The sequence below is a fragment of the Scyliorhinus torazame genome, chromosome 1 (genome assembly GCF_047496885.1).
Source record: "Scyliorhinus torazame isolate Kashiwa2021f chromosome 1, sScyTor2.1, whole genome shotgun sequence".
NCBI classification, from domain to species: Eukaryota; Metazoa; Chordata; class Chondrichthyes; order Carcharhiniformes; family Scyliorhinidae; genus Scyliorhinus; species Scyliorhinus torazame.
In genome coordinates, this window is record NC_092707.1 from 294,922,592 (window position 1) to 294,942,171 (window position 19,580).

The following is a 19,580-nucleotide window of genomic DNA, read 5'->3' on the forward strand; positions in this document are numbered from 1 at the left end:
TGGCCCAACCGCAGCTAACAAAAGAAATTAAGCATAGTATTAGATCCAAAGAGGAGTCATATAAAGTTGCTAGAAAAAACAGCAAGCTGAGGATTGGGAACAGTTTAGAATTCAGCAAAGGAGGATAAAGAGACTGGTCAAGAGGGGAAAGCATTTGAGGGTAAACTTGAAAGGGACATAAAAGTGGACTATAAAAGCTTATAAGTACATAAAAAGAGTAGTAGTGAAGACAAATGTCCAAAACGGGAGAACAAGGAAATAGCAGAGCAATTAAACAACTACTTTAGTTCGGTCTTCATGGAAGACACAAATAGTTTCCCAGAAATGCTACGGAACCAAGGGTCTAGTGAGAAGGTAGAATTGAAGGAAATTAGTATTAGCAAAAAAAATAAGTGCTGGAGAAATTACTAGGACTGAAAGCCAATAAATCCCCAGGGCGTGATAATCTACATCCCACGGTGGGACGTGCCATGGAAATAGTGGATGAGTTGCTTGTCATCTTCCTTGGAACAGTCCCGACAGATTGGAGGATGGCAAATGTAACCCCATTATTTAACAAAGTAAGGAGTGTAATATTCCGCACGGCACCCAAGGGTGGAAATGATCATCTACCCATGGTCCCTGCAGAGTACAAAATCCCCCATTAGAGACGGGGGAACTCTAATTACCAGTGTATAAAAGGTCGGCAGCAAGGTAACAACCTGGAGATAGGAACCCGACTGGGCTGTGTATATACTGGGCTATTGTCAAAAATGTAGTTCTTTGCTTTACAGCCCTGATATTTTGTGCCGCCCAGTTCCCTATGCTTTGCTCGAGAAAGTGGAGACTGAACTTTATCACACATCAAGGATCTTTATGCTACATTGGCCTGTGGCTGCACATTTACGAAATTGGACTTGAGCAACGTTTACCTACAGTTGGAGCTCGGCAAGTCTTCACGGAAGTACGTCACGATCAATACGAACAAGGGACTCTATGAGTACACCCCGTTTCCGTTCGGAGTAACCTCGCCGTACACAGTCTTCCAGTGCATCATGGAGAATATCCTGCGCAAATTGCTGCGCGTTATGATTTATTTAGACAAAGTACTAGTCACAGGAACCACAGAGCAAGAATATTTGCAGAACCTCGAGGTGGTGCTGAAGCGTTTTTTGGAGTATAGGGTCCGCCTGCGCCACGTGAAGTGCATGTTTCATGTGAGATAAGTTGTATATTTGGGATATCAGGTGCCGAGAAAGTGAAAGCCATCAAAATGGTCCCAGCCCCACGAGATGCCGCAGAGCGTCATTCTTTTCTTGGATTACTATGGGCGGTTCATCCCTAATTTGGAAACCGTCCTGGCCCCCCTTCACTTGCTCTTGAAGAAGGTTCAGCCTTGGGAATGGTGCAAGGCTCAAGATGAGGTGTTTAAGAAGGTGAAATGCAGGGCAGCACGGTGGTGCTGTGGTGAGCACTGCAGCCTACGCGCTGAGGACCCAGGTTCGAATCCCGGCCCTGGATCACTTTCTGTGTGGCGTTTGCACATTCTCCCAGTGTCTGCATGGGTTTCACCCCCACAACCCAAAGATGTGCAGGTTAGATGGATTAGCCACGCTAAATTGCCCCTTAATTTAAAATAAAGAATAATTGGGTACTTTTTTTTGAAAAAAGGGAAAAAAAAGGTGAAACGCTGGTTCTCCTCTTTGGGGATGTTGAAACATTTTGACTCTTTGAAACATTATACATCACGTGCGACGCATCACAATATGGGATTGGGGCAGTTCTGTCTCATCGGATGGGCGATGGCCATGAATGTGTTTCCCTCACCGACGCTGGCTGCAACGGAGAGAAAATACGCTCAGATAGAGAAAGAAGGACTGGCGGCCGTATTTGGTGTAAAACCTGGGCCTCTTCCGTGAAGACAAAGCGATCCCGCCAATAGTTTCCGCAAGGATTCAGTGCTGGGCTTTGTGAATGGCAGCTTACGAATATGCTTTTGAGCACCACCCAGGGACCCAGATTGCGCATACTGATGCATTGAGCCGACTTCCCCTGCAGACCAAATCCACAGACCCCAGCGGACAAAGTGGTCGCTGTCCTGAATTTTATTGACTGCTTGCCTATCACTGCATTGTGTATTCGTGACTGGATGCAAACCGACCCCGTACTTGCCAAGGTGTGGCATCTGCTACTCCACGGGGGTCAGCATCGACAGCTAAGAGGAGAGTCAATGGCTTTCTCCTCAAAGTTCTTGGAGCTGACTCTGGAAGATGGTATCTTCGTGTGGGGCACGAGGATTTGTTCCGGTGAAGACCAGATCTTCACAATGGACACCCCGGCGTGCTCAAAATGAAGATGCTGGCGAGAAGCTACGTCTGGTGGTCAGGTTTGGACACGGATATCAAGATGTTGGCCTAACAGTGCTCCATCTGTCTGGACAACCAGAAGCTCCCCACGGTGGCACTTCTACATCCGCAGCGGCACCCCTTCATCCTTGGGAGTGGCCAGGGTGCCCTTGCGCTTGCGTACATGCTGATTTCGCCGGTCCATTCCTGGGTTCAATGTATCTCGTCCTGGTGGACGGCCACACAAAGTGACTGGAGGTCCACAAGATGGCATCAACCACCTCCCGAGCGACCGTCGACTGATTGCACATTTGTTTTTTCACCCACAGAATCCCTGAGGTACTCATGACAGATAACTGGGCTTCTTTCACAAGTGAAGAATCTGCTGCATTTGTGAAAAGCAACGGGATTCGACATGTCAGCATTGTCCCATCCAGCATCGAATGGTTTGGCAGAAAGGGCTATGCAGACGGTTAAATAGGGACTAAAGAAACAAACTTCGGGCTCGATGGGCACCCTAAGGGTGCAGAAAAGAAAGGAGCCATGATTGAGGAAAGGGACCAGCTAAGGATGGCATTAGTGAACTAGATGGGTTTTTATGACAATCGACATGGGAGTTTAGAAGATGAAGGGGGGTATCTCATGGTTTCATGGTCATCATTAGACTTTTAATTCCAGATTTTTATTGAATTCAATCAAATTTCACCATCTGCTATGGTGGGATTCGATCCAAGGTCCCCAGAGCATGACCCTGGATTACTAGTACTGTGAGAATATGGCTGCGCCACTGCCTCCAGCCCTCTTTCCCCTTCATGTGCTTATCCAGTTTATTTCTAAAGAGTTGATTGTATCTACTAGTGCACCTGCTGCTCACAAACTTTATTTTCCATGCTTTGTGCGTTTACACACATGCACTATAAACCTAATTTAGACCTTCTTATATTCTCTCTTAACCTAACCCTCATATAATACCTGACTATTTCTTGCTCTAGTACTGTCAATGTCTCCTAATTCTTTGTGCACCATAATCTTATTTCTAATACCGCACACCATCCTGTCAAATTAGTTTAAATCCACTCCAACAGCACTAGCAAACTGCCTCACAACGATATTAGTCCTTTTGAGGTGTGGATTATTTGCTGTGAATTTTCAACATCCTTGTACCTGCTTTGGAAGAATTTATGGTTCTCAAGAGATTATCGCATCTCAAGCGTGATGTGTTGTGTACTCTGCTACACAGACGAACCAACACGGTTGCGAATGGTACAACTCAGTTTTATTACGAACATTTATTTACAGTGGTAAACTGGTTACTGAGGTTCGATCAGAACCCTAGAATCTGTGGACCTATTCCTAATACTATCTTGGAGTGGCACTCAGCACATGGTGGATGTCTGAGTGGCTTGCTGTGAGCTCTGTGCCCTGAGCTGTCTCCTTCTGGAATGCCCGGGAAGTGTCATGTTCCCTGTTTTGTAGTGTGTATGCTCTTGCCTGTGATTGGCTGTGGTGTTGTGGGTGTGTTGATTGGTCCGTTGATCTGTCCATCAGTATGTATGTATGTTTTTCGATTTCGGCGGGAGAATCAGCTGGTGAGTCAGTTTCAGCGGGAGCAGTGCGGAAGTGGCTGCTGGGAGGTAAGTCTGTCCTTTAAAAGCACTTGTCTTTGCAGGGGCAGGCCAGTCGATTTCGGCGGGAGAATCAGCTGGTGAGTCAGTTTCAGCAGGAGCAGTGCGGAAGTGGCTGCTGGGAGGTAAGTCTGTCCTTTAAAAGCAGTTGTCTTTGCAGGGGCAGGCCAGTCGATTTCGGCGGGAGAATCAGCTGGTGAGTCAGTTTCAGTGGGAGCAGTGCGGAAGTGGCTGCTGGGAGGTAAGTCTGTCCTTTAAAAGCACTTGTCTTTGCAGGGGCAGGCCAGTCGATTTCGGCGGGAGAATCAGCTGGTGAGTCAGTTTCAGCGTGAGCAGTGCGGAAGTGGCTGCTGGGAAGTAAGTCTGTCCTTTAAAAGCACTTGTCTTTGCAGGGGCAGGCCAGTCGATTTCGGCGGGAGTGGAGCTGGCTGGTTAGTCAATTTCAGCAGGAGCTGAGAATTTTTAAAAAAAAAATTAGTGTTTTAGGCGGGAACAGGAAGTCGACCCGCAGACGCCTGGGAAGACCCTCACCAATAAATTCTGGTGGAGAGGAAACCCATTGGTCTGAGGTAAGTACCATATTTTATTATATTATTATTTTTTACAAAAAATTTAATTTAGTTGTTAGCCAGATCTTGGTAGAAAGTTAGAGGAATGGCAGGGAAGGGAGTGCAATGTTCCTCTTGCAGGATGTTTGAGGTGAGGGATGCAGTTGGTGTCCCTGCTGATTTTACCTGCAGGAAGTGCTGCCATCTCCAGCTCCTCCAAGACCGAGTTAGGGAACTGGAGCTGGAGTTGGAAGAACTTTGGATCATTCGGGAGGCAGAAGGGGTCATAGATAGCAGCTTCAGGGAATTAGTTACACCAAAGATTGGAGATAGGTGGGTAACTGTAAGAGGGATTGGGAAAAAGCAGTCAGTGCAGGGATCCCCTGCGGTTGTTCCCCTGAGAAACAAGTATACCGCTTTGGATACTTGTGGGGGGGACAACTTACCAGGGGTAAGCCATGGGGTACGGGCCTCTGGCACGGAGTCTGTCCCTGTTGCTCAGAAGGGAAGGGGGGAGAGGAGCAGAGCATTAGTAATTGGGGACTCTATAGTCAGGGGCACAGATAGGAGATTTTGTGGGAGCGTGAGAGACTCACGTTTGGTATGTTGCCTCCCAGGTGCAAGGGTACGTGATGTCTCGGATCGTGTTTTCCGGGTCCTTAGGGGGGAGGGGGAGCAGCCCCAAGTCGTGGTCCACATTGGCACTAACAACATAGGTAGGAAAGGGGACAAGGATGTCAGGCAGGCTTTCAGGGAGCTAGGATGGAAGCTCAGAACTAAAACAAACAGGGTTGTTATCTCTGGGTTGTTGCCCGTGCCACGTGATAGTGAGATGAGGAATAGGGAGAGAGAGCATTTAAACACGTGGCTACAGGGATGGTGCAGGCGGGAGGGATTCAGATTTCTGGATAACTGGGGCTCTTTCTGGGGAAGGTGGGACTTCTACAGGCAGGATGGTCTACATCTGAACCTGAGGGGCACAAATATCCTGGGGGGGAGATTTGTTAGTGCTCTTTGGGGGGGTTTAAACTAATGCAGCAGGGGCATGGGAACCTGGATTGTAGTTTTAGGGTAAGGGAGAATGAGAGTATAGAGGTCAGGAGCACAGATTTGACGTCGCAGGAGGGGGCCAGTGTTCAGGTAGGTGGTTTGAAGTGTGTCTACTTCAATCCCAGGAGTATACGAAACAAGGTAGGGGAACTGGCAGCATGGTTGGTACCTGGGACTTCGATGTTGTGGCCATTTCGGAGACATGGATAGAGCAGGGACAGGAATGGATGTTGCAGGTTCCGGGGTTTAGGTGTTTTAGTAAGCTCAGAGAAGGAGGCAAAAGAGGGGGAGGTGTGGCGCTGCTAGTCAAGAGCAGTATTACGGTGGCGGAGAGGATGCTAGATGGGGACTCTTCTTCCGAGGTAGTATGGGCTGGAGTTAGAAACAGGAAAGGAGAGGTCACCCTGTTGGGAGTTTTTTATAGGCCTCCTAATAGTTCTAGGGATGTAGAGGAAAGGATGGCGAAGATGATTCTGGATAAGAGCGAAAGTAACAGGGTAGTTATTATGGGAGACTTTAACTTTCCAAATATTGACTGGAAAAGATATAGTTCGAGTACAATAGATGGGTCGTTTTTTGTACAGTGTGTGCAGGAGGGTTTCCTGAAACAATATGTTGACAGGCCAACAAGAGGCGAGGCCACGTTGGATTTGGTTTTGGGTAATGAACCAGGCCAGGTGTTGGATTTGGAGGTAGGAGAGCACTTTGGGGACAGTGACCACAATTCGGTGACGTTTATGTTAATGATGGAAAGGGATAAGTATACACCGCAGGGCAAGAGTTATAGCTGGGGGAAGGGCAATTATGATGCCATTAGACGTGACTTGGGGGGATAAGGTGGAGAAGTAGGCTGCAAGTGTTGGGCACACTGGATAAATGGGGCTTGTTCAAGGATCAGCTACTGCGTGTTCTTGATAAGTATGTACCGGTCAGGCAGGGAGGAAGGCGTCGAGCGAGGGAACCGTGGTTTACCAAGGAAGTGGAATCTCTTGTTAAGAGGAAGAAGGAGGCCTATGTGAAGATGAGGTGTGAAGTTTCAGTTGGGGCGATGGATAGTTACAAGGTAGCGAGGAAGGATCTAAAGAGAGAGCTAAGACGAGCAAGGAGGGGACATGAGAAGTATTTGGCAGGAAGGATCAAGGGAAACCCAAAAGCTTTCTATAGGTATGTCAGGAATAAGCAAATGACTAGGGAAAGAGTAGGACCAGTCAAGGACAGGGATGGGAAATTGTGTGTGGAGTCTGAAGAGATAGGCGAGATACTAAGTGAATATTTTTCGTCAGTATTCACTCAGGAAAAAGATAATGTTATGGAGGAGAATGCTGAGCCGCAGGCTAATAGAATAGATGGCATTGAGGTACGTAGGGAAGAGGTGTTGGCAATTCTGGACAGGCTGAAAATAGATAAGTCCCCGGGACCTGATGGGATTTATCCTAGGATTCTCTGGGAGGCCAGGGAAGAGATTGCTGGACCTTTGGCTTTGATTTTTATGTCATCATTGGCTACAGGAATAGTGCCAGAGGACTGGAGGACAGCAAATGTGGTCCCTTTGTTCAAAAAGGGGAGCAGAGACTACCCCGGCAACTATAGACCGGTGAGCCTCACGTCTGTAGTGGGTAAAGTCTTGGAGGGGATTATAAGAGACAAGATTTATAATCATCTAGATAGGAATAATATGATCAGGGATAGTCAGCATGGCTTTGTGAAGGGTAGGTCATGCCTCACAAACCTTATTGAGTTCTTTGAGAAGGTGACTGAACAGGTAGATGAGGGTAGAGCAGTTGATGTGGTGTATATGGATTTCAGCAAAGTGTTTGATAAGGTTCCCCACGGTAGGCTATTGCAGAAAATACGGAGGCTGGGGATTGAGGGTGATTTAGAGATGTGGATCAGAAATTGGCTAGCTGAAAGAAGACAGAGGGTGGTGGTTGATGGGAAATGTTCAGAATGGAGTACAGTCACAAGTGGAGTACCACAAGGATCTGTTCTGGGGCCGTTGCTGTTTGTCATTTTTATCAATGACCTAGAGGAAGGCGCAGAAGGGTGGGTGAGTAAATTTGCAGACGATACTAAAGTCGGTGGTGTTGTCGATAGTGTGGAAGGATGTAGCAGGTTACAGAGGGATATAGATAAGCTGCAGAGCTGGGCTGAGAGGTGGCAAATGGAGTTTAATGTAGAGAAGTGTGAGGTGATTCACTTTGGAAGGAATAACAGGAATGCGGAATATTTGGCTAATGGTAAAGTTCTTGAAAGTGTGGATGAGCAGAGGGATCTAGGTGTCCATGTACATAGATCCCTGAAAGTTGCCACCCAGGTTGATAGGGTTGTGAAGAAGGCCTATGGAGTGTTGGCCTTTATTGGTAGAGGGATTGAGTTCCGGAGTCAGGAGGTCATGTTGCAGCTGTACAGAACTCTGGTTCGGCCGCATTTGGAGTATTGCGTACAGTTCTGGTCACCGCATTATAGGAAGGACGTGGAGGCTTTGGAGCGGGTGCAGAGGAGATTTACCAGTATGTTGCCTGGTATGGAGGGAAAATCTTATGAGGAAAGGCTGATGGACTTGAGGTTGTTTTCGTTGGAGAGAAGAAGGTTAAGAGGAGACTTAATAGAGGCATACAAAATGATCAGGGGGTTAGATAGGGTGGACAGTGAGAGCCTTCTCCCGCGGATGGAAATGGCTGGCACGAGGGGACATAACTTTAAACTGAGGGGTAATAGATATAGGACAGAGGTTAGAGGTAGGTTCTTTACGCAAAGAGTAGTGAGGCCGTGGAATGCCCTACCTGCTACAGTAGTGAACTCGCCAACATTGAGGGCATTTAAAAGTTTATTGGATAAACATATGGATGATAATGGCATAGTGTAGGTTAGATGGCTTTTGTTTCGGTGCAACATCGTGGGCCGAAGGGCCTGTACTGCGCTGTATTGTTCTATGTTCTATGTTTGTACCATGGTGTTTACCTGAATATCATGACATCCCCCTTTTTTACAAGAACATGTGCCTATGTGGTTATAAATAGAGATGTGTACTGAGTGCAGCTGGATGTGTGTGTGTGCAATATCTACGGCATGTACATGGGGCTAAACTATATACAAGGGGTGATGTCGGGTGCGACATAGCAACGAGGTTGTACCACAAACAAAGAACGGGGAAATGTTGAACGACAAAACGAACTCCTGTAACGACAAGGAAGAACAGAAACATATTAACACAGTGGTATTATGAGTTCAATGTACAAACAGGCTCATAAGTCCAGTCTAGTAGGTGGGCGACGAATTCGGGTTGACCGTTAGGGTGGCACACCATTCATCACCCAGATTGACAGTGTTCACTAGCAACGGCTGGTGGGTCCTGGCTTGAGACATCCGGTTCCCATCAATGACCGCAACACGGAAGGCATCCCGGTCGTCTGTGTCACTGGTCTGGATATCATCTGGACACGACTCGTAGTAAGGAGGCTGAATGGTCCGCACGTCCCTGCGAGGTTGTCGGAATTGGGGAACATTGGCAGATTGAGCTGCTCGACAGCAGGCAGCGTAGTGGCCCATCTTGCCACAGCGGAGGCATTGTCGGTTTCTTGCCGGACATGCCGCTTTAAATGTGCGGCTCCGCAGTTGCCACACGTCATGACGTCATGGCATTCGTTGCGCCACCGAACTTGCGCAGTTCGGTCTTGCGTTGAGCGCGCCTGCGCATCACGTCCCACTGTGTCGCCGTCTTTTTTGGCACGCACAAACGCGGGAGGCCCTGGAAAGCGCGCGAAATGGCCGCCCTCGTCCGGGCCGCGAGGAACTCGATCGCCTGGACCCGTTCGGCCTCGTAGGACGCCTGCCTCGCTGATCCGGCCGCGTAGGACCCCTGCCGCGCCGATTCGGCCGCTTGAAATTGGGAGTAGCGGCTGGTCGCGTTTTCATGCAGGACACAGGCTTCGATTGCGGAGGCTAGGGTGAGGCCTTTTATTTTTAAGAGCTGCTGGCGTAGGGTGCCCGAGGTGACCCCAAAAACAATCTGGTCCAGACTCATTGAATCGGAGGTGGTGCCGTAACCGCAGGATTGCGTGAGGATACGGAGGTGCGTAAGGAAGGATTGAAAGGGCTCATCCTTACCCTGCAGACGCTGCTGGAAGAGATACCTCTCGAAACTCTCGTTGACCTCGACGTTGAAGTGTTGGTCGAGTTTGAGAAGGAACGTCTTGTACTTGGTCTTGTCTTCACCTTCCGCGAACACCAGGGAGTTGTAGACATGGATGGCGTGTTGACCTGCCGTGGAGAGGAGGATGGCGATCTTTCTGGTGTCCGAAGCGCTCTCCTTTTCGTTGGCTTCCTGGAAGAGCTGGAAGCGCTATTTGAACAGCTTCCAATTGACGCCGAAGATTCCAGCGACTTGTAGCGGCTGCAGCGTGCTGACGGTGTCCATGGCGCAGGATGGCAGATTCCGGAGGATTCGTAGGTGGGTCCCACAGTTACTCCTGGTACTATGATGTGTTGGGTACTCTGCTACACAGACGAACCAACATGGTTGCGAATGGTGCAACTCAATTTTATTACTAACATTTATTTACAGTGGTAAACTAGTTACTGAGGTTCGATCATAACCCTAGAATCTGTGGACCTATTCCTAATACTATCTTGGAGTGGCACTCAGCACATGGTGGATGTCTGAGTGGCTTGCTGTGAGCTCTGTGTCCTGAGCTGTCTCCTGCTGGAATGCCCGGGAAGTGTCGTGTTCCCTGTTTTGTAGTGTATATGCTCTTGCCTGTGATTGGCTGTGGTGTTGTGTGTGTGTTGATTGGTCCGTTGATCTGTCCATCAGTATGTATGTATGTTTGTACCATGATGTTTACCTGAGTATCATGACAAAGCTCAGTGAGGTAAAGAATATCAGAACATTTGTGAAGCGAACAGTTCTTATTCATTCCAGTGACCTAAAAATCAGTACAACCTTGCAAATCATACCTCCTGCACATTTTGTCCAAAACTTTCTAAACATTGAGGCACTCTAGTTAGGAGTTAAATTTTGGACAATCATCATGATGACCTTGTGTATCTTTGATTTTTATTTCACAAGCTTTCCAAAGTGACCGTGCCAACCTTTACAAGTGCGAGAAAGTGACACTAGCATTTGATCCATCCTTACAGTGGCAACGTAATTCATATTTTAAAGTGAATGCACAGAATTTTAACATTAAATTCATTAAGTCTGAATAACACTAGATACATCTACAGTGGTGAGGGTGGCAGAAGAAAATATAACAAATTCAAGGCCTAGTCATTTCTGATGAACAGTCTGGATGTTAACCTTCAGTTTACAAAACAGAAGGCAGAACTGAAGGGGAAAACTAGAATTACAGTTCATGGAACAGTGGTGGAAGTAGATTAAATAGAAACTTTGAGAAAAGAATTGGATAAATACATGAAAGAGAGAAAATTGCAGGGCTATGGGAGCATGGGACTAATTTTCAAGGAGCAGGCAAGTGCGCAATGGGCCCAATGCCTTCCCTTTGTACCGCAAGATTCTATCAACACATTGATTTTGATCAAGTTGGTGAGGTTTGCATTTCTGTGGCCGACAATGGTATCAGAACATAAAAAGGTAATAAAATTGTAATTTTGTGTTTAAATGGAACGGTTGGCTACGATTGCTAATGGTGTAGACATTTCCAGAATTTGAAAAACAGTATCAAACATGCAAACCTTTTAGATCATCAACAGAACACCATGACTGGAGAGCTTTCCGAGATATTTCCTCATTATATTAGACTATATTCAGCTTCACAAATATACAGAAAAAATAGTTTTATTGGAAAATTGTGCCAATTAGGATTTAGAACTTGGAAAGCAAGTGCTTCCAATTTGGCAAGATTAAAAAGCATTTAGCACGTCTCAAAGTTAATTACTTTAAGGTGTAGTAGTTGTTGCTGTACAAAAGAGGATTAATTTGTACACTGACTCTTAATTTTGCTTTATCTCATACGTGTGGTCCACCAAGATGTAGGCTATAATTTATTTTTATTTATTTCAAAACTGTAAAATCTGTTGTCACACTGAAAAAATTCAACTGGCACTTGCCAAAGTGTTAATTTGTAAAATGCATGTGCTCCATAGTTGCCAACTTGCTGTTAAGCTTTGCCCAAGGTGATTTTTTTTCCTTCAAAATGAAAAAAATGTTTGCTGTTTATTATATGCACTGCCTGACTGGATATGTTTAGTTTAAATTGATACTGTCTTAATTTATTCAATCGATTGAAAAGGAGCTGCTGCCATTTAAAAACAGAAATCACATTAAAGCAACCAACCTCGATCCTGTGACATAGGTGACTGACTCATGACGGGATGAGAGCTGGCATCTGATTGGCTATTGGAAGGTTGAGCTGGCATCTGAGGTCCTGCATTGTGAAGAAGGTACAAATAAATGCAACAATATTGTAGTTTATTAGCTGCATAATAAAAGACAAAAGAAAGTCTATAATTTACTGATTAGAAATTTCTAGGAAGCAAAAAACAGTCACTTAATTATAATGTAAACTGCAGTTTTTCTCTTTTGTTTTCTGTGGTGGAAAACCCCTTCTCTGAAGTAACACAGATTAAGATATGAACTTTTCTTGTAAGTCAACATTTATTTGCAAGTTTGTGTTACTAAACTGATTCACATCTCCTTCTACAGCAGAATTCCAGGTCAAAGATATATTAACCTACTACTAAGTCACCATGAATGAATAAAAGCTTCAGAAAAAAATGAAAGTAAGGAAAGACACATACACTAAGTACACGGACAGCAGGGGAGAGTATGACTTTGGAATCTAAAACACAATTTCTAAATTTTCAGATGACTCCAAATTTGGAGAGGGGGTCATCAATACTATGGGGAATATAACAAGGCGATTTCAACAACCTTATAGAATGAACATAGATAATAATTGGCAAACAGATTTCAACAGACGAAAATGTGCAGTATTACATTTTAGCAAGAAAAATAAAGTTGCATGTTACTTAGTAAAAGAGGAGAAAAGGGGATCGGGGAGTGCAAACACACATCACTAAATGTAGTGGCACAGGTTGACAAGACACAAAACTTGCAGCTTTAATTCTGGAAGGATAGAATTGAAAAATAAACAAGTTATGCTAATCTTGTATCAAACATCAGTTAAACCACACCTGGAGTACTGTGAACAATTAAGTGAACGATATTATAAAATAGAGATAGAGGCACTGGAAAGGGTGCAAATCAATTAAAAAGGCAAACTCAGAAATACAGGAATGTGCCTATCAGGATAGGATGAACAAGCTGGATCTCTTAACTTGAAAGAAGGTGGATGAAGGGTGACTTAAAAGAGGTCTTTAAAATTCTGAAAGATTTTGATAGAGTAGACACAAAGAATATTTCCACTTGTGGGGAAGAACAAAACTAGAGGCTATCAATCTAAGATAGTGACCAAGAAATCCAATAGAAAATTCAGAAAACCTTTACCCAAGGAGTGGCTGGAATATGAAACTCACGACCATAAGTACTGGCCCAACATCAGTACCATTGCATTCAATAGAAAAGGCCATAAGTTCTGACATTTCCTCCCCAAATCCCTCGGGCTCTCTTTCCTCCATTAATACACTCCTTAAAATTTACCATTTTTGACCAAGCTTTTTGGTCATCTGCCTTAATATTTGCTTTTTAAAATTAATTTACTGGACGTTGTCGTGTTGGGTGTTCCGATGCACAAATGAACCAACACGGTTGTAGATGGTACAACTCTGTTTTATTGTTCTGTACAATAATAACTACTAACTTCTGGCTGAGGTTCATACTTCACCAGCTAACCTGTGGACCCAGCCCTTGCACTATCTTGGTGAGGCACTCAGCACATGGTGTATGTCTGAGTGGCACGCTGTGAGCTCTGTGCTCGGAGCTGTCTCCTGGTAGATTGAGCGGGAACTGTGGTGTTCCCTGTTTTATAGTGCGTGTGCTCTCACTGGTGATTGGCTGTGATGTTGTGTGTGTGTTGGTTGGTCCAACTACCTGTCCGTCAGTGTGTGTGTGTGATTGCACCATGATATGTTAATGTGGATATCATGACAGATGTGACCATCGCTGGCGAGACCAGCATTATATGCCCATCTCCAATTTCCCAAAGGTGGTGGTGAGCAGCTTTCTTAAATCACTGCAGTCGGTGTGATGCAGGTACACCCACAACTCCAAAACCTAGGACTTGGCTCTTCCCTCTGCAATTGGATCTTCGACTTTCTGACCAATAGACCACAGTTAGAATAAATAACAACACCTCCTCTACGATAGTCCTAAATACCTGGGCCCTGCAAGGGTGCAAACTTAGCCCCCTACTATACCCCCTATACACAGACACTCCAACTCCATCTGCACATTTGCTGATGTCACGACCGTAGTGGGTCGGATCTCAAATAAGGATGAGTCAGAGTACAGGAGGGAGATAGAGAACCTAGTGGCATGGTGTAACGACAACAATCTCTCCCTCAACGTAAGAAATACTAAGGAGTTGCTCCTTGACTTCAGGAAGCAAAGTGTCATAATATTGCATCAATGGTGCCAAGGTGGAGATGGTTGACAACTTCAAATTCCAAGGTGTGCAGATCACCAACAATCTGTCCTGGACCACCCACGTCAACGATACGACCAAGAAAGCACAACAGCACCAATACTTCCTCAGGAAACTAAGGAAATTTGGCATGTCCACATTGATTCTTACCAATTTTTACAGGTGCACAATAGGAAGCATCCTATCTGGTTGCATCACAGCCTGGTATGGCAACTGCTCGGCCCAAGTCCGTAAGAAACTACAGAGATTCGTGAACACAGCCCAGTCCATCACGCAAAACCGCCTTACATCTATTGACTCTGTCTACACCTCCCGCTGCCTCGGGAAAGGGGACAGCATAATCAAAGATCCCTCCCACCTGGCTTATTCTCGCTTCTAACCTCTTCCATCGGGCAGGAGGTACAAAAATCTGAGAACACACACGAACAGGTTCAATGACAGTTTCTTCCCCGCTGTTACCAGACTTCTGAATGACCCTCTTATGGAATGAACTGATCTCTTCACACATCTTCTCTATGAGTAGTACTACACTCCGTTTGCTTCACCCGATGCCTGTGTCAATGTATTTACATTGTGTATTTATGTATTTACATTGTGTATTTATGTATGTCCTATGTTTTTTCATGCATGGAACGATCTGTCTGGAATATACGCTGTCAATACTTTTCACTGTACCTCAGTACACATGACAATAAATCAAATCAGGAGCGACAGTGAAGGAATGGCAATATATTTTCAAGTCAGGATCATGAGAGGCTTTGAGGAGAACTTCCAGGTGGTAGTGTTCCCTGGAGTAGTTTGGAAGGTGATGTCTAAGGAGCCTTGGTGAGTTCCTGCAGTGAATCTTGTAGATGGTACACACTGCTGCTGACACTGAGCATTGGTGGTGGAGGGAGTGATTATTTGTGGATGGGGTGCCAATCAAGTGGCCTGCTTTGTCCTGGATGGTGTCGAACCTCTTGAGCGTTGTTGGAGCTCCATTCATCCAGGCAAGCGGGGAGCATTCTATCAAACTCCTGACTTGTGCCTTGTAGATGGTGGACAAATGTAGGGGAGCCAGGATGAGTTACTCACCACAGGATTCCTAGCCTATGACCTGCTCTTGTAGCCACAGTGCTTAAATGGCTAATCCAGTTCAGTATCTGGTCAATGGCAATCCCCAGGATGTTGATAATGGGGGATTCAGCGATGGTAATGCCGGTGAATGTCAAGGGGCAATGGTTAGATTCTCTCTTGTTTGAGGTGACATTGCCTGGCACTTACGTGAAGCGGCACAAAAATAGGTGGGACAGTAAGTTGCAACGTGGAAATAAGAACCTTACAATATAGGTAGGTTAGGAGAGTGAGGCAAAATGTGACAGATGGAATTTGACATGGATAAGTGTCATGCATTTTGGCAGGAACAATGGGAAGGCAACTTACTATCTAAATGGGGAAGAGATTTCAGGGTGTTCCGTTACAAAGGGATCTGGGGGGCCCTCGTGCATGAGTCACAGAAAACTAGCATGCAGATACAGCAGATAATAAAGAAAACAAATGGATTGTTGGCATTTATGGCTAAAGGAATAGAGTATAAAGATAAGGACATGTTGTTGCAACTATACAAGGCAAAACCACACCTTTACTATTGTGCACAGTTTTGATCCCCTTATTTGAGGATGGATCTCGTGGCATTGGAGGCAGTTCAGAGGAGGTTCACTAGATTGATTCCAGAGGGGTTTGTCGAATGAGGAGAGATTGAACAGTTTAGGCCTAAACTCTCTAGAGTTTGGAAGAATGAGGGAAGATCAAATTGAGCTATACAAGATGATAAAAGGTATGGATAAAGTAGACGTGGAGTGGATGCTTCCTCTTGTAGGGGATTCTAGAACAAGATGGCATAGTCTTAGGATAAGAGGTAGCAAATTTAAAACAGAGTTGAGGAGAAACTACTTCTTTCAAAGGGTTGTGAATCTGTGGAATTCGCTACCCTAAAGTGCGGTGGATGCAGGGACAGTGAGTAAATTTAAGGAGGAGTTAAACAGATTTTTAAATTGATAATGGGTTGAGGGTTATGGAAAACAGGCAGGACGGTGGAGTTAAGACCAGGATGAGATCAGCCATGATCGTATTGAACTGTGAAGCAGGCTCGAGAGGCTAAATTGCCTACTCCTGCTTCGCGTTCATGTGTTCTGAGACCTCTGGCTGATTTCACCATCTAGACTTGGTCTGTGGCACTTTAGGTAACAGCACCCCAAGCACAAATATGGTGCTCATGATCAATAAGGGACTTTCTTGACCAATATGAAGATCAGGGTTTACGGGGAGAAGGCAGGAGAATGGCGATGAGGCACACATCAGCCATGATCAAATGGCAGAACTGATTTGATGGGCCTAATTATTCACCTAAATCTTCTGAATGTTACTTTCCACAAGTCAGCCCGAACGTGGACATTATCAGGTCTTCCTGCATTTGGATTTGGTCGAGGTAGAGGCATTGACCCTTCGCAGCACTTCACATCATAATCCTTCATCCACCCCATCCAACTCTTCCTCCCACTTGCCCTTAATCCCTTCCATGGACTCCTTATTCTCTTCCATAATCCTGCTGTAGATCGCTGAGACGACCCCACTCTCTAACCCCCCAACAACCGTCAGCACCTCAAGGATGGTGCCAACAAGAAGCTCGGGAAAACAGTTCTTGCAAAATTCCGCACCTGGATACACCTGAAGTCCTCCTCACACTGGAGCCCATACCTCACTCTAAGCTCCTCCAAACTTGCAAATCGCCCATCCAGAAATAAATCCGTAATTTATTTTACCGCCTTTCTCCTTCCATCCCCGGAACTTCCCATTCATCCTCTCTGGCGCAAACCCGTGATTCCCTCTTATCGGCATCAACCTCGACCATGCCTTTAACTTGAAGCGCTGCAAAAATTTCCCCAAATCTTCAGCATGGCTACGACTACAGGATTACCCGAACACCTCCCCAGAAGGATAGTGACCCTTTACAAGAACATGCATCCATCCGAACCAACAGAGCCTCCATCTTCTTACTCCAGCCCTACACATTCTCTGCATTTGCTGCCCAGTAATAGTGCAACAACAAAGGGAGACTGTCCTATCTTCCCAAAACCTCATTCACCCTCCCCACCAGGCCGTGAAATTTAGCTTACGAAGGTGTGCCCAGTCCCGCGCCACTTGCACCCCAAATACCTAAAGTGAGTTGTCGCTACCCGAAATGGCAATCCCCCTACTCCCACCCTTGCACCTGGGGAAGACACCATAAAAACTCACTCTTTTCTGAATTCAATTTATACCCCAAAAATGCCCCAAATGTTCCTAGCAACCCCATTATGCCCCTCGAGCCCCAGTCTGAAACGTACAGCAGCAGATCATCTGAGTACAGAGACACCCTATGCTCCACCCCAACCTTCGCTATTCCCCTCCATAGGTCCGAACCTCTCAGTGCAATAGCCAAGGGCTCAACCGCCAACGTAAACAGAAAGGGTAACATGAGGCATCCCTGCCTTGTTCCTTGGAATACTGGTAAGTACTCCAAATTTGTGTCATTTGTCATTTGTGTCATACATGCTGCTGAATCCTTGTTTAACAATTTCACCCAAGCCACAAATTTAGACCCAATCCCAAACTTCTCCAGCACAGCTTACAAATAATTCCATTCTGTCAAATCCTTTCTCTGCATCTAATGCCACCACCACCTCTAACTCCCTTCCCTCTGCCGGTGAAAGCACCACATTCAGCAGCCACCGCATGTTGAACGACACTTGCCTGCCCTTGACGAATCCTGTCTGATCCGTCCCCACCACCTTCCAAAGACACCCCTCCAGCTTCACCGCCAACACCTTCGCCAGCATCATAGCATCCAAGTTCAGTAGAGAAATGGGCCTATACAACCCACCTCCACCGGATCCTTCTCCTTTTTAAGTAACAATGAAATGGATGCCTGCCTCATTGTCTCCGGCAACCCTCCCTTTACCATTGCATCCTCAAACATTTCCACCATCAGCGGCACCAACTTACCCTTAAACGTCTTGTAAAACTTGACCGGGAACCCATCCGACCCCAGTGCCTTGCCCGACTGCATCTTCCCTATCGCTGTCTGCACTTATAATAATAATAGTCTTTATTGTCACAAGTAGGGTTACATTGCAATGAAGTTACTGGTTCCTCCAACGGGGCCCTCTCTTCCTCTCCCACCTCTCGCCACTCCAGAAACTCCCTCATCTCCGACTCATCCTCTGACGGCTCCGAATTATTCAGGCCCCTATAAAAACCCTCAAACACCTTATCCAACTGCTTCGGCGCCACCATCACCCCATCCATTCCTAATTCCCTAATCCACACGATCTCCCTCGCTGCTGCCTGCCAACAGAGCTGGTCCGCCAGCAATTGACTGGCCTCTCACTATACTGTACACCCCCCCCAAGCTCGCCTCAACTGCCGAACCACTTTCCCCATGGACAGGAGATCAAACTTCATCTGTAACACCTTCCTCCTCACCAATAGCCTCGGCTCTGAGTCCTCCGCACATTTTCCATAAATCTCCAAAATCTCCTCTATAAGACCATAAGACATAGGAGCAGAATTAGGCCACTTGGCCCATCGAGTCTGCTCCGCCATTCAATCATGGCTGATATTTTCTCATCCCCATTCTCCTGTCTTCTCCCCAGAACCCCTGATCCCCTATCAGTCGCTGCCTTCAGCCATTTCTTGATATAACGTGGAGTGATCTGAATTGTCTTATGACTGACATCTGTGATGTTGGGGACCTCCAGAGCAGGCCTAGATGGATCAACCACTCAGCACATCTGGCTGAAGATTATTGCAAATGCTTCAGCTTTCTCTTTTACACTCATGTGCTGGGTACCTCCATCATTGAGGATGGAGGTAGTTATGAAGCCTCCTCCCCCAATAAGTTGTTTAATTGTCCACCACTATTCACGGCTGGGTGTGGCTAAACTTCAAAGCTTAGTTCTGATCCATTGTCTATGGGATCGCTTAGCTATATCTATTCCATGCTGCCTTCGCTGTTTGGCAAGCTAGTAGTTCTTTATTTTAGCTTCATCAGGTTAACACCTCATTTTTAGATATGCCTTGTGCTGCTACTGGCATTCCCTCCTGCACTCTTCATTGATCAAGGGCTGATCCCTGGCTTGGTGGTAATAGGATATATGCTGGGCCATGAGGTTACAGATTGTGGTCGAGTACAATTCTGCTTCTGCTGTTGGCCCACAGCGCCTCATGGTTGTGCAGTCTTAAATTGCTAGATCAGTTCGGAATCTTCCAATTGGACACAGTGGTAGTGCCACACAACACAATGGAAGGTATCCCCAATGTGAAGACGGGACCTATCTCCACAAGGACTGTGCAGTAATCATTCCCACCGATAGTGCCATGGACAGATGCACTTGCAACAGACAGGTTGGTGAGGAGGAGGTCAGGTAGGTTTTACCTCTGCTGGGGCAG

The 19,580-nt window shown here is 46.0% G+C and overlaps 1 protein-coding gene across 7 annotated transcripts in view; it reads right to left on the reverse strand.

Annotated features, from left to right (window-relative positions):
• Positions 1–19,580, reverse strand: part of arid1b (AT-rich interactive domain 1B) — a 717,990-nt gene that overhangs the window by 207,550 nt on the left and 490,860 nt on the right. For all 7 annotated transcript variants that reach the window (XM_072507646.1, XM_072507663.1, XM_072507657.1 and 4 more), the window contains one exon: positions 11,844–11,933. In XM_072507646.1, coding sequence (XP_072363747.1) covers positions 11,844–11,933 — 90 coding nt within the window. The remainder of the gene's footprint in view (positions 1–11,843; positions 11,934–19,580) is intronic.